This window comes from Neltuma alba, unplaced genomic scaffold (assembly GCF_004799145.2).
Source record: "Neltuma alba isolate B1F8T4 unplaced genomic scaffold, ASM479914v2 tig00013969_pilon, whole genome shotgun sequence".
NCBI classification, from domain to species: domain Eukaryota; kingdom Viridiplantae; phylum Streptophyta; class Magnoliopsida; order Fabales; family Fabaceae; genus Neltuma; species Neltuma alba.
Window position 1 is genome coordinate 13178 of NW_021637974.1, and position 14988 is coordinate 28165.

General features: G+C 33.7%; 1 protein-coding gene and 1 pseudogene across 1 annotated transcript; both read right to left on the reverse strand.

Annotated features, from left to right (window-relative positions):
* Window positions 1-21: 21 nt before the first annotated feature.
* LOC114739442 (vacuolar-sorting receptor 3) lies at window positions 22-9259 on the reverse strand. The gene is made up of 7 exons (XM_028927502.1): window positions 9168-9259; window positions 5585-6090; window positions 3052-3360; window positions 748-1419; window positions 566-654; window positions 328-456; window positions 22-159 (listed from the first exon to the last, which is right to left on the reverse strand). The coding sequence occupies exons 1-7, from the start codon at window positions 9257-9259 to the stop codon at window positions 22-24; spliced, it is 1935 nt and encodes a 644-aa protein (XP_028783335.1).
* Window positions 9260-10629: 1370 nt separating this feature from the next.
* Window positions 10630-14038, reverse strand: LOC114739441 (cytochrome P450 704C1-like; annotated as a pseudogene).
* Window positions 14039-14988: the final 950 nt, after the last annotated feature.

Genomic DNA, 14988 nt, shown 5'->3' on the forward strand with positions numbered 1-14988 from the left:
ACTCGATGATTAAATCTAATATTAAGGATCGGAGGAGTACATCACATGGAGACAAACAGGTCCTCGACGTAATTGTGGTTTTCTGTGCACTAGAACCTTATTGACAGGACAAAAGACCATGCACGCGCGGCTGTGAGTTTCAATATAAGTATTTTTGTCCTGATAAAAATTGGCATAATTGGTAAAGAGTTGGTTTACAACTCATAAGATTGTAAGTTTAGATTTTACTGCTGATTTAAAAACTTATATTAGCGGAATATTTATAAATAAGGCACGGACTAATTTCGGTGAACCTCTAAAACTCAACTCACCTGAACTTTCTCTAACTTTCCAGAAAGAAAAAGTCTTAGGATTGGAAAATTCCATATATCTATTATACAAGGCAAATCGATACTGTCGATTATTGACAACAAGTGTAGGCAATATGGTAACATCACCTCGCGAACCCTTCCCAACCTGAATTTAGTAGTGTTTTGTAAGTGTCCTGGATAGATAAATTGATATAACCAGAGAAATAATAGCATAAATTTAAATTTAAAATAATAACAATGGTGAAGGAGAGTACTTGAGCATCTTGCTCTTCTTTCAGAACAGGATTTTCAGAATCAGCGTCTGTATCTCCTATGCACTTTTCAATCTTGTTATTATCAAGACCTGCAAAACTAAAATAAAGACATGAGATGTCATTGTCAACATTCAGCACAGCAGCACCCAAGAAAGCATAATAAGATGTGACAAATTACTTACCAAGTGACTTAATAACAGCATCTGCACATTCCTTATTGTATTTCTTTTCCTTCATGGGGCATCTTATTTGAAAATCAGTCACATGGTCCCACCAAACCCAAGAATTTTTAGATTCATTTGCCACTTTGAAGGCACATAACTGCCTTAAATTCTCAATAACCACATCTTTCCCATCATAACCCGTGCTGAAGTCCTGCTCTGGATCAGGGGTGCAATATCTTCCATGATTTATGCACTGGGACTTGCACTGCTTGCTTAAAGTGAATGCCTGGGGACAGTATCGAGTTATATAATGCGGAGTAAACTGAGTGTAACCACCCTTGAAATCCTTTACAAATTCCATCAACATATCACATTTGACCCCACACTCATCATTGCTGTTGGTCCACAGCTCATATTCCACACGATCATCCGGATGGGGTACAGCCTCTCTCCAATGAAGATTTACATTGACCATCTCTCCACTACTTATGGCTTTCTTCAATCTTTCACCGAAACTTTTCTCAATGAGAGCAGAGGGTATTGTAATATTCTCTATGTATTTTGCAGATGATACATCCTCTTCAGGTGTGTCCATTGTTATTAAGGGTTTCTCAACATCATCCGCCACAAGAAGAACTGCAGAAGCTCCTGCCTTTTGAGCATTCCAGACCTTCAAAGCAAAGAAGCAATCTGAAAGGAACAGATAAAATGACTATAAATACACCCCCAAAAGAACACTTTTAAGACCTATAACTGTATAACTTGCTACTCAAGTCTTCAATGGGGGAAAAAATAACTACAACAAAAAGAACAAATTATTACCATCTAAAAATAGAAAACTAAAACAAAACGAGAAGAATAATAAAAGCGAAGACAACAATGAACTTATCGGGAATGCTCTGTTTTATTCTTAGGGAAAATTAGAATGAAAGACCTAAAAAAATGATATTTATTATGAAAGACAATAAAAACTGTAATTATATAAAAGGACCAAATATCAAAATAAGAAATTTAAAATACTAAACCACCCTAATCAAACCTCCTACATTCCCTCCCACTTCAAAATTAAAATAAAAAACTAAAACTAAAATGAAATTAGTTTTTATAATAAAAATAAAATTAATTTTTAATCACATCGTATTTTTGCAATACATAGCATTCTGCCTATCAAACCAAATTAAATATGGAATCTTTATAGAGCATCAGTTGTATTATTTATTTTTTTAAATAGTATAACATTTATTATTTGTAGTATTTTATATTGATATAATGTCAAATTCTCAAAAAGATCTAGTAATATGCTTGATGAATTCGAATCCATTTTTATTTTATTTATTTATTTTTTATGACTCATATCCATCATATCTTAAATTGAGTGAGTTTGAATTTGTAACTCGACCCCTAAAAATGAACATATATTCCTAGGAGCCAAAAGAGTTTAGGACATATATTCCTCTAGGGTATCCCCACAACTGGTAGGCATGAGACTAATCCCTCGTTCCTACGGTCGGCGCACAAAGCCGTAGGGGGACTGGCCACAGGGTGCTTTTCATTCACAAGAGTTGCTTAAGGGACGAGACGCCGAACCATCACACCCATCCAACGTGGTTACAGCAGCTGCCTTTTATAACTCAGGGCCATAAACTTATTCCTAGAATCTCTCCAGAGATCTTGCAAGTTGCAAGCACTCCCTCTTTATTCTAAATAAATTAAATCAACAAAACAATAGGAACTACTTTATTTGACTGAGTAAAATAAACCAAACTGATAAAATAAGATCCCAAAAATCTCGGAGCTGGACGTTGGGATGACTACCACATGCTTTTCATGTGTGCTAAAGGTTTGTGCTAAGTTTAAACATATCCGAATTTCTAGACGTTCAATTATCATTTAGAATTTAAAGGCATGCATTTAAGCATCAAACCACCCAAATTCAATTAATTAAAAAAAAACAGCATCCAACGGTTAAAGCAACTAGATTAAAGTAAAATCGTTAATGAACAAAATCTTTTCGCACCAAAATTAGAACAAGAAGACAAATTACCCGAGCACGGAAAAAGAACAGGCCAAAATTTTAAATGCAAAATGGCACGAAAAGGTACATTATCCATGAACCAAAGCAAACCGAGAGAACAACCACTGACAAAGAAAACAATTTTTGCATATTAACAAGCAGAATAAACGATTGAGCTAGAAGAGAGCATCTGCAGTAAAGCGAACCAAACTGCAAAACTCATAAAGACTATCAACTAAACCGAAAAAACAAAAGGATTAGTTTAATCTCAATCCCCAACAAGACATGCAAATTCATCAAGTTCTTACTTCCACGATCGAGAAAAAGGATTGTGGAAAGAGCTCCAGGCCTTGATTTGAAGGAGAGGCCAAAGTCATCCAACTCTTTACAAGCCTTCTGATTATCCTTAGGGTACACAACAGTCCCAGCCATGCTACCTCCATACTGAGGAATCCCAAAGTTCCCGATCGCACTGTCATATGTACCTTTGATTTTGTCCGGCGAGGTCACCCTCAAGCTGTTCTTCTCTACCACGAATCTCCCCATTGACGAGGGGGCGAAGGACACAGTAGCGGAAACCCTAGAAAAAACCTCAGCAATGACCTCCGAAGCTTCATCTTTAAACCCCAAAAAATATCAGGGTTTCCAAATGGGTTGGCTTCGAAAACCAACAAGAACACAAATTTATTCCTCCTCTCAACTCCTCTGTTATTTCCCGTAGTTCATCTGTTTTGCTGAAAAAGGAGAGAACTGTTACTGCTATCGCCAAACAGCAAACGAATATCGTTTGTGTTGGCAGAAGAAGCTGTGGAAACTTGGAGACGCTTGACTCTCTAGTCCAGTGAGAGGCAACACCACAGACTCTCATTTCCTAATTAGTAGTATTTTGATTTGATCAGCTTATTTAATTATAAAAATTAAACTTGGTTAGTCTATCTTCATATATGTCTCTAAAATTTATAATATTTTATCTAAAATTTGAGCAATTCAGTTTTCTTTTCAAAAAATTGGAAAATCAATTATGTGTTGAGCTGTTCCATTAGTTTTAAAATGGTGCCTTCACCAAATTATCCAATTAATTATTTAATTTTGTCATTTTCACGCTGATTTACATTTTCATTATAAATTGATGTTTGAGGGCTAGATTTTTTTTCCTCGTTTGCGCGTTAATTAAAATTTTAAATATTAGAGCCACCTACAATTCAGAACTTTAAGCTACTATAAAGCTGGCTCAAGTAATAAGAAAGGAGTAATGTATCATTAGTGGCCAATGCATCAAATAATCATGAACTAATAAATTTAAGATTCTTAATGTATAATAATTCAAAGAATCAAACATTTAGATGTATTTTTAATTTTAAATATCCCCTTGTGTGTAGATAGACAAGTGGATACAAATTCATTATTCAAAACTTTAATTTGAAAGCAACAATTGTATTTAATAATAAAAAAAAACAGCAGCATGAGAAAAGATTGATACCCATCTAAATATAAAACGGCAAGAGATTGCATTTTAATTTACTGATTAGTTTTTTATTTGGACAAAATATACTGATTAGTTTAATTTCAATCAAATAATGGCTAGTCGATCTTTTTCTCCGAATAAAGCAATAAGTTTTTTTGGCCTAAAAAAGAAAGAATGTACTTTTCTTTTCTCTGGTAAAATTATTTTAGAGCGAAAGATGCAAAGAATCCAATAAGAAACGGCGGTAAAAACAGAGAAAGTCACAATCAAATAAATAAAAACTAAATAATTAATTTAAAAAAATTAGTTAAGTTTGTGAAATATAACAAATACTTGTTGATTTCCCTAAACTATCATTTTTAATCTGTGTATTAAAAGTATCCCTTGATAGAAATTTCTTTTAATTTATAAGATATTTTAGGAAAAAAAACATTGTAAATTTTAAAAACAAAGTAGGCTAAAATTTTATATTTATAATCAAATTTAATTTCTAACTAATTTTTACATTAAGAATTAGACATAAGACTATGTAAATAACACTGCAGCGCAACATGGTTACAAAGAGAAGCATTTTAGGGGGGGAAACATAATTTATACAACTAACTACCTTATCTAATTTTCAAGAGAAATATACTATATATTTTGATTTGATATTATTGATATTATTCTTTTTTTTTAATGGGAATTATTGATATTATTCTAAATGGACGTGAGCCAGTGTGATTCCCATAGAGTTTTGAAAAATTAAGTATCACACATTATAAAAGTAAATTAAAATTCAATTGATAATAATAATACAATGGGCCCGTTTGGATTGGCGGTAGAAAAAGTAATTTATTTTCAATTTGAGTTTTAGAAAAGTAAGATTAGATAAAAGTTAAATTGAGTAAAGTGAATTATGTTTGGATTAGAGTTTAAAAAAAGTAGTTTGTATAAATGAGATTGGTAAACGGTTGTTTAGATTATGATTAAATAGAAATAAAATTGTTTGTAAAATTACCAAAATGGGTATGGGTTTTAATAAATAATAAAACATAATTAAAAAATAATTTTATATAATACAATGAATTAAAATTAATTTAATATGAAGAAGTGAAATTTAATCAGTTAATTAAATTTTAGAACTTTAGAGAACTCAAAAAAATATTTTAAATATAAGCGAAACACAATTAAAATGAATTTACATAATATAAAATATTTAAATTAATTTAATATGAAGAAATAAAATTTAATAAGTGAATTAAATTTTAAAATTTAAAAAAAATCATAAAAATATTTTAAATATAAAGCTTTTCCTTGATGATGGGCGTATTGTTGATGAGAGTTGGTGGCTCCTAATTTCCAAGGGCTCATGGTTCGTCTGCTTCTTGTGGGACTGGGCGAAGTTGCAGACGCAGCCATCCTCATCTTCTCAATTAACGCTTCAGTATTCACCTGCTCCGACAAAATCTCCTCCAATTGCTTCGTGTCAATCACCAACTTCACCTTCCAAACGCCATTTCTGGCCGATAGAAGGACTTCAAGCGCAGACCCATTCGACAAATTCTTCACGTATTCTGATTCTGCTGTGTCTAGCGACCTGTCTTGTTTCTTTTTGTTCTCATTCGTCCACCCTTCCTCTGCTCTATGCTCACAACGTCTGCCTTCCACTTTTTGATTTGGATCTCCATGATGATCAGTTGAAATGTTTTCAACTACCTCCTCCGGCTTCAAAGGAAGAAGGTAATAGAGAAGGCCGTAACATAAGCTCTCATGCTCCGGCAACCGCGAGGATGCATGACCTTCCGCCGGAGACGCAACGGAGCTCACGGCAACCAGCGACGGAGCTTTTGGCGAGGAGGCGATGGAGCACGTTGGGCGGCAGGGAGGAGACGTGGGAGAGCTTTGGTCGAAAAAAAACGAACAAGTGAATTATGATGGAATAATATGGCAGAAGTGAGAGAAAAATAAATGGGGGAATATCTGATGCATCACAACGCTAAAGCCAATAAGCTCTTCAAAATAAGCTTCTTCTTTAGGCTTCCACTTGAACGCACGTCGGGTGAGCTTATTCCAGACAAGCTCAGTTAGGCTTAAGTCCTTTCAAACTGGATTAATATTTTCAATCAGGTTTCTACTCAACATAAGCAGCTTCTCACCCAATTTAAGCCCTCCCAAACAGGCACAATATCATTTGTTGGCCAATACTAGGAAAAAGTGTTGTCCATTTTACAAGTTTTATTTTGAATCTGTCTAACCATTTTCTTTTTCATTTGTCATTCTCTTATTATATTTTCTCATCCATTTCCTTTCATCCTCTTTTTTATTTATTATAAGGACATATTTTAAAAAAGTATAGATCTAACTTTTTATTGTTTTTAACTAATTTTGACTATTCTTTGTCATGGGCAAATCAATTATTTAAAACTTATAATTACAACTAATGCGTACTTATTTTGAAACTCTTTTCTTATGTAGACTGTATAGAACTGGAAGGAGTACGTATTAGTTTTATTATTTTCTGCTATAAAATCTATGGTTATGTGCGAATATCTTTGACCAGAACATACTCCCTCTAATTCAAAATATAAGTTAAACCTTATTAGAGGGATTTGATTTTTTTTTTAATAAGATAACATTCACTTTTGTCTAAACATGAAATGAGATTTTTTTCAATTTTATTTCCATATATTTTATTTTCTCTTTAATTCATTTATTACATCTTTTATTTATTCTTTTCATTAATAAGGGTATGTTTGAAAAAAAATACATGCCTTACATATTTATTATTTTAAATTGACTTTAAATAAGTTCTTGATAAACGTAAATAGATAAAATTGAGCTTTTATTTTAAATAAAAGAAAGCACCAAGTTAGTATTCTGTTTACAAACAGTTAATTAATTGCATTGATAATGCAGCTGGCACCACACATGAGCTTATTAAATTTTGATTCCCAATATTTAAGACCTACATTTAATTCCCTAATATGATCATGTTATTGTGTTAACTAATCTTTTCCAATTCAAAATATAAGTCACTTAGAAAGTAATTAATGTTTATTTTTCAATTTTATCCATACAAGTACTGCTTAAATAAAACTCTTTGTATATTTTTCTCTCATTTGCAACCTCATCTAAAATGAAAAAAGTTGTAAAAAATTTTAATTTAATAAGTCGATTACAATTTTTTTAATATTGATGTATAATTAAAGTGTGTTATATTTTGGACGGGAGAGAGTAAATCACTTGTAACTCATTCTCACATATTGAGGAATACATTAAATTGATAAAACTTTTCAAATTTATTCTTGTTAACTTTTTTCCTCTCTTTACATTTACAAACCATTTTCATTTCTTTGTTTTCCAAGAAAATTAAATAAGAATAAAATTAGACAACAACTATTCAATACTTTAGATAAAACCAAAAAATCTCCATTACAAGTTAAAAACCAGACCGGTCATTAAACTGGTTAAGGTAGTGGTTTAAACTAGAGTCAGTTCGGAATCAAACCGGTCATTATTAAAATAATATAATTTAATTAGAATATACAAAACATTCATATATAATTGTAAAAAATTATTTAAATTAAAAAAATGCAATACGCCATATATTATTACATTATTAATAAACATATATTATCAATTAAATATTCTTCTAAAATAATAGAAGTAAAATTTAAAGCTTTAGATATAGAATATAAAAGTATAATTATAAAAGAGATATGAATAAGTATTTATCATTAAAAAATAAAAGTAACTAAGCACTAACATTTATGGGTTTTAAATTTAAAATCGCTTGGTTGGTAAAAAAAAAAAATTTGAGTTGGTACGTGAGAGGTAGAAACGAATAGGGGTGTGGGTAAAGAAATTGGAAATGAACTCGTTGGAAAGTGTGAGACAATGACCTGTGACTCTTTTATAAAGAAATGAAATCATGACCTTTTATACATGATTAACGGTTACGATACAATCTCCTCTCTCTCTCTCTATCGGTAGAATAAAACACTTGGATTTGAAACGCCGAACTGTACCATGGATAGAGCCGGGAAAACGGGTCGAGCCCGTCGGGCCGAGCCCGTTTAAGCCCGTTTAAATCGCGGGCCGGGCTTGTATTTTGGAGCCTTGAAAGGGAAGTTGGGCTTAAAAGGGCCAGCCCTGTAGGGTCGAAAAATAAACGGGCCGGCCCTGTAGGGTCGCGGGCCGGCCCGTTTAAGCCCGCCAATATTTTTTTAAAAAAATTTTATATTTTTTTCTTAACTTAAAAAGAAAAACCCTAATATTTTACACATAATATACTCTTAGTTTTACTTACCCCCACTGCTCACACAAATGGCATTCACAAAAAATAAATCACCATAATTCTAAGTATTAACAAAAATGTGTTATTATTTATAAGTTGTCAAAACCTATTCAAATACTGTATGTGTTATTTTACAATCTTTATTTATCATTCTTTCATATTTTTTATACTTGAAATAGAATTGGTTAAAGAATCTTTTGAATTAAAATAAAGATCTATATCATTTTTATAGTTAGAAACAAATTTAGAACTAGGGATAATGAACTCTTTTCTTTTTTGTTAGTAGGACAAACAATTATTTTTTATGTATACTATGTTTGTTAGTTAAACTTTTTTGTTAATTATTTATAATTAAACAAGATCATCCATATTGTAATTATTTACTGAACTTAGTGTTTATTTAGTTGTTTATGTCTGTCCTCTATTTAGTTTGTTCATTCAATAGACTCTATTATATTGTGATAGATGTTTTGACATAATGATGTTTATGTTTGTGACTTATTTATATTTATATTTATATCTTTTATTAGTAATTTTATTGTTTCATTTTTATTATTTCGATAAAATAGGCAAAAATAATAATAATAATACATTTTAGTTAAACCGGCCAAAAGCCCGCGGGCCGGCCCGAGCCCGTTATCTCACGGGCCGGGCTTGGAAAAATGCTTCATTTTTAGAACTCGGGCTTAAACGGGCCGGCCCGTTTAAGCCCGAGCCCGTGACGGGCTGGCCCTGTAGGGCCGGGCCAGCCCGTTTTCCCAGTGCTAACCATGGATTTGAATCTGGCTTCAGAGTAGAAAGGAGAAGTTCATAGAGGGACTCTGGCGTTCAATTGAGAAAAAATCAAAAAATTATTCAAGTTGCTGATGAGGAAACTTGGGATAGATCTTGTAACAGAGAATATCCGACTGGTTCTTTTTTCTTTCCCCCCTTCTCAGTTCTTCATTTTTTTTCTTCTTATCTACGTCTTCTTCGTTGCTCTTATTTCTTCCTTCTCCCCGGGCATATTTTCGTTTTCCGGCTGAGCATCTAAATATGCAATTGCCTTCTTTATTTGGATGGAAATAGTGATACATCTCATAAGGTCTCTAGGTTGAAAAGGTACTTAGAGAATTGTCTGCCACTAAAGCATTGACATTGACATTAAGATTTGAATTTATGATCTTGTGTGTTAATATTCTTACCGATTCAAATAAATTTTCTTAGTTGTTTTTTGTTTTTGAATTATGACATATTTCAAAAGAATATTTAGTTACATCTACTCAGGGGATGTTTGACAATCTTCAAATTATAGTTTTAGAAACACTTTTCTGTAAAATAAAATAAATTCTTTTACATATTTATTTCGTAAATATTTCGTAAACCGTAAAAGTACTTTTGAAACCATAATTTAGTTTCTATCCAAACACTCTCTTAGTCTCAAACTGTGAGGAAGTGAATATGTGAATGTGAAAGTGAGCATGTTTGCTTCTTAAGATCTTGTAAGCATTTTTACTTTTGTCAAATCAGAACTCTTTTTATATTTTGTAAACTATGATTGAAACGTTATTTATGAAAGCTCCGATCCAAAAATAGTTGGTTCTTATAACAAGTCACTTGTAATTAAATACATGATCATTTGCCTTTTTTTTTTTTTTTAATCTTACCATTGAGAACACAAGAATGTGGTCATGCCACGACGGACTTACATGAAACCAAATCGACTGGATAGTACATAAACACAGAAAATATAAAACGATACTCCCTCCATCTTTTATTATAAGAGATGAATAACCAAATCACGTTGATAAAAAAAACAGTTAAAATTAGTTAAGAACAATCAATGTGTAAAAAGTATAATTTTTTTCCAAAAATACCCTCATTAATAAGGAGAGAGCATGATAGAGAACAATTAAATTATTAAAAAAAAAAGAAGTGGGAAGGAGAGAGAGTGTGAGTTAGAGACAATAAATATGGGTAAAATAGCAAATCAACACAAAAAAGTAGAGACAACTTTTAAGTGTCTCTTATATATAAGAACATACCATAAGCATCAAATGTCTCTTATAATAAGGAATGGAGGGAGTACAACATAACACTTCACCCTTTTATTGAGAATCACAGTTCCGAAACGTCACAGTGAAGAACAAGAGATGGTCATTAGCACGTTCATCAAGACCTTGGCACTGCAAGTAGAGGGAGACCCTTGTCAAGGTGAAGTGTTAACATGACACGGTAAGTCACTTTCCTTGTTTCATCTTCTAGTTTGAATCTGAAGAACCTAAGAAGAGCCATTGAAACTATCTTCATCTGTCTGTAAGCAAATTCCTTCCCTAAGCACATTCGAGGTCCAGCCTGCAAATGATCATGGCATAAGGAAAGTATTATCAGTACCAGAACGAGTGAAAAATTGTCAGCAATGAAGAAAATGGGAGAAGGAAAAATGATACAAACATGGAAAGAAATGAACTTGAACGGAGATTCAGGTTTAAAAACTCCATCTTTGAGCCATCGTTCGGGGCGAAATTCCTCAGCATCCTCACCCCAAATGTCGGTCATGCGACCCATAGCATGGGACATGTAGTACACTGCACCGCCCTCTTTCACAGCGTAGCCATCAGGGAGGACGTCATCTGCTTCTGCTGTCCTCCCATCCTTGAGTTACAAATCAAACATAGATAAGTCATTACAGCAAAATGCACATCATACAAATTACAAAGCAAGTTTGTAACACAATGCTGCTTAAACCATGTATGATCACAGGTCAGGTAGAGGGTTTTATTTTGTATAGAAATAGGAATGTGTTGGGCTTCATTATGGCAGTAAGAGGTTGTCAGTTCAATCTCATTTGTGATCTGAGGTCATTTCTGAAAAAACAAAAAAATTATAAGTTGAGAAAACTCAGGCCCATAGCCAAGCTCATTGTCAGCTTTCATCATGGCCTGTAAGAATTGCTGCGCGTGAAACAAAAGTCAGGTAATGGCAATTTGCTTTACAGCTTAAGGAGATGTGCCAAAAATTGCTCATTCCATAAGCACATATTTGAACAGGTTATATCCAAAATGGGCTGTCTCAGCAAATTCAGTTTCCCTCTGCCAGAATCAAATCAATTAGTGCATCTGACATAGCCAACAAATACAAATCACAAACTGTTTGATAAAACACTATATAAAACAAGAACAACGGAGGTTAATTGATACATTCTAGAACATAAAACGCGAAACAGTTCTAAAAATGAAACCGCAGGATACATGCTTTAGCAATAAGGGTGGACACTGTCATATAACTTACAACTGGAACTGCAGGGTACAACCTCAAGGTCTCTGACAGAGCCACATGAAGATAATGCATTTTCTCAAGGATGTCTTCTGTTATATTGCCCGCAAACTCATGTATGTCGGGCTTACCTTCCTGCGTGCCAGTGACTTCTATCACCTCTTGTGCAACCTTCTCTTGGATGAGAGGGTGCTTGCAGAGCAAATAGAAGAACCACGATAGTGTTGCCGGTAGTATCTCTGCCCGCAATCATGAAGTTCAGAATTATATCCCTCAGATACTGATCGTCCATTGTGGGGTCCTTCTTGCTTGCCATCAGAAACCTAGACAGTATGTCCTCTTTATCAATCTGAAAACCTCCCCAAAAAGTTGCAAATGTCGCCATCAGTTCAAAGAATTCTCAATAGCACCGCTCAAGAAAATTGTATACATGAAGACCAGCAGTAGTTTCATACTTTTTTGGAAAAGAAAAAACTGCATATTTTGTCAAGAAGGCTTTTTCTTATCAATGACCTTTGACCAAAACATCAGATTGGTTTAAAGAAAATAAGTTTTTATGAGGATAAGACAAAATTAAAAAGAGCTTTCCATAAAATTAGAAAATGATTTTCTTCCAGAGGCAAAAGCACCTTAAATCAAAACAGAAATGAGTCATCTTAGCAATTTAATGGAAACAAATATTTTTTAATACTAATGAAATTGGTGAACGATTTTATTAAACAACAGAAATGCTTTCTTGACAGAGAGCATTTGATAATCAGATTTACGGAAAGGAAAAATGACAAGGAAATTCCAAACAAACTGAAGCACAACCATAACATATAGTAGATGATAATGACTCTGTGATCAACTCACTTGATCTTGCTGATTACCCAAGAGTTCTTTTTTTATCCTAATCACTCGATGCACGAAATCATCAATTACTTTCACATTTTTCTTGAGGGTGGCTTCACAGCCAATGTTGAGAAACCTCTTGAGCTTCCAAAAGGGATCCACATAGCGCCAGGAAATTGTAGCATTTGCCTCATCAAAAGCCTTCATGAATTCAATCCCCTCTTTGCTTGATCCCTCTAAGCAATTCAGTTCCGCTCCAAACCCGACTTTGAATATAGAATCCAACGTGTATCTCAATAGTACATCCTATAAAGGGAACAAAACTTTATACTCCTCCGGTTCTTAATATAGGACCCAATTTTAAGTTGATTTTGGTCCTAAATATAAGACCCATTTCTCATATTTTTTAATTTTCTCTAAATTATCTTTATGGATACTCCCCAAACCATAATCAAGTAGAAGAGGGAGAGAGGGTATTAAGAAAAATGATTATGGTGTTTTAGGAAAAATGTGTCACTTTTCGTATAATTAAATAACTTACCTAATTTCTTTAATCTAATCAAATTAGTTAAATTGGTCTTATATTAAGGACCGGAAGAGTATATGTCTTGCTATGAATTCTAAGATGGCATAAAGTGATATCTGCAATTAGAAGGGAAAAAACCCAGCATGGAAGCAAAACCATTTTATAGTATAACCTTTCAAGGACTTCAAAGGATCCGCACTAAAGTTTCCACTCAAACTAGGAAACAAAGTCAGTTGCCATTTCTCCCAAGGAGAACCACATAAAATTTCCTAGAAAATAATCGAACACTTACGTGCATATCAAAAGCCACACTCTCCTTGGAGAATCCTGAAATAAACCCGACCAATTTGGCGGCGTTGGTTCTGAAAGTAGAGCAGCTGAAATCGCTAAGAACCCTTGTGGAGAACTCATAGCTCGCGAGCTTCCTCTGCTGCTTCCACGTTTCCCCATTGACAGCGAAAATCCCCCGCCCAAGAAGATCAACCATAAGCTCCTCATCATGCTTGCCCTTGCTATACTTACTGAACTGGCTTTTCAGAATGTGCTCGGTGTTTACCGTGTCGGTGGTAAAAAGGTCGCTCGTTCCCAGACCCAGAAGCCGAAAAGTGCGTACAGTTTTGGCGACTTCCACATAGTAATCGAAGATGGTATTGTAGTTGAGGAGCTGGTGGAAGATGGTGCCTTTGACGGGGGCGTATTTTGGGTCTCCGACGGACTGGCCGGCGTAGAGGGAGACGAGGAGAAGAGAGAAGATGAAGAAGAGACCCAGAAACGAGACGAGGGTGAAGGTTAAAATGGCGAAGAGGATTTCCATTTCAGGTGATGATTTTGTTATACGGAGACGTTGGTTTGTTTGCCAGGGACCAGAGCACAAGCTCACGCTACTCAGCTACTGCGGTGGCGTGCTGCTCCCGGTTCACGTCAAATTGACGTCCTCAGGCTGGTGAATGCATGCTGCTACCTGCTGTATTTAAAATTGCAAGGTACGGAAAACCGGACTGTCAATTGAACCGGTCAAGATAATGGGTCAAGGGTCAATGGGTCAGACCGGAGTCAAACCGGTGAGAAATAAAAAAATAAAAAAAATTTAAATGTTCACTAAGAATTAGATATCAATTTAATATCTTGAATTACTAGTAAAATAATTACATTCTTACAATTTCTTATAATATCATACTACTAAAATCACTAAATATTCATCCCAACAAAATATCAAAATGGATATATGATAATAAAATATTTCTCCTTATAATTACTCAATCACTAAGTCCTAATTATCAACAGCTTTTTAAAAAAAATCATCAAAATATTTTTTTTTTTAAAAAGGGAGACCAGGTTGATCCACCAAACCAGGCGGGTCACCCCGGTTCAGTCCGAGTCACCCCGGTTCAAGCCGGGTCATACCAAATCACACAGTAACCCGGTTCACAGCTTAATCGGATCGGTTTCCTGGCCGGTTCACCGGTTTCCGGTCTGAACCGGCCGGTCCGGTCCGGTTTTCAATACAATGTAAAATACACAAGGGGTGTTAAATTAGAAACTTGGTTTTAAAAATATTTTTCCTAAATACAAAATAAATATGTTAAAAAATCTCAATTTATAAAAATGTGTTTTTTTAAAAATATTTTTAATAATAACCAAATACCCCCTAACAAAAAACCCAATTTGCTTGAATAATTCGAAGAAAGCAAGGAAGTTAGTTTATCCCAAAAAAAAAGCAAAGAAGTTAGTAAATTATTTCACTTCGTAACTTTACTTTACTTATAAATTGATATAATCTAATAACTAAGATAAGTATTTTAAAGATATTATAACATGTATTATAATTAAATAATTTTTTAATTTTTTAAACTCTCTAAATTAATTAATTGGGTTTTATATTAAGA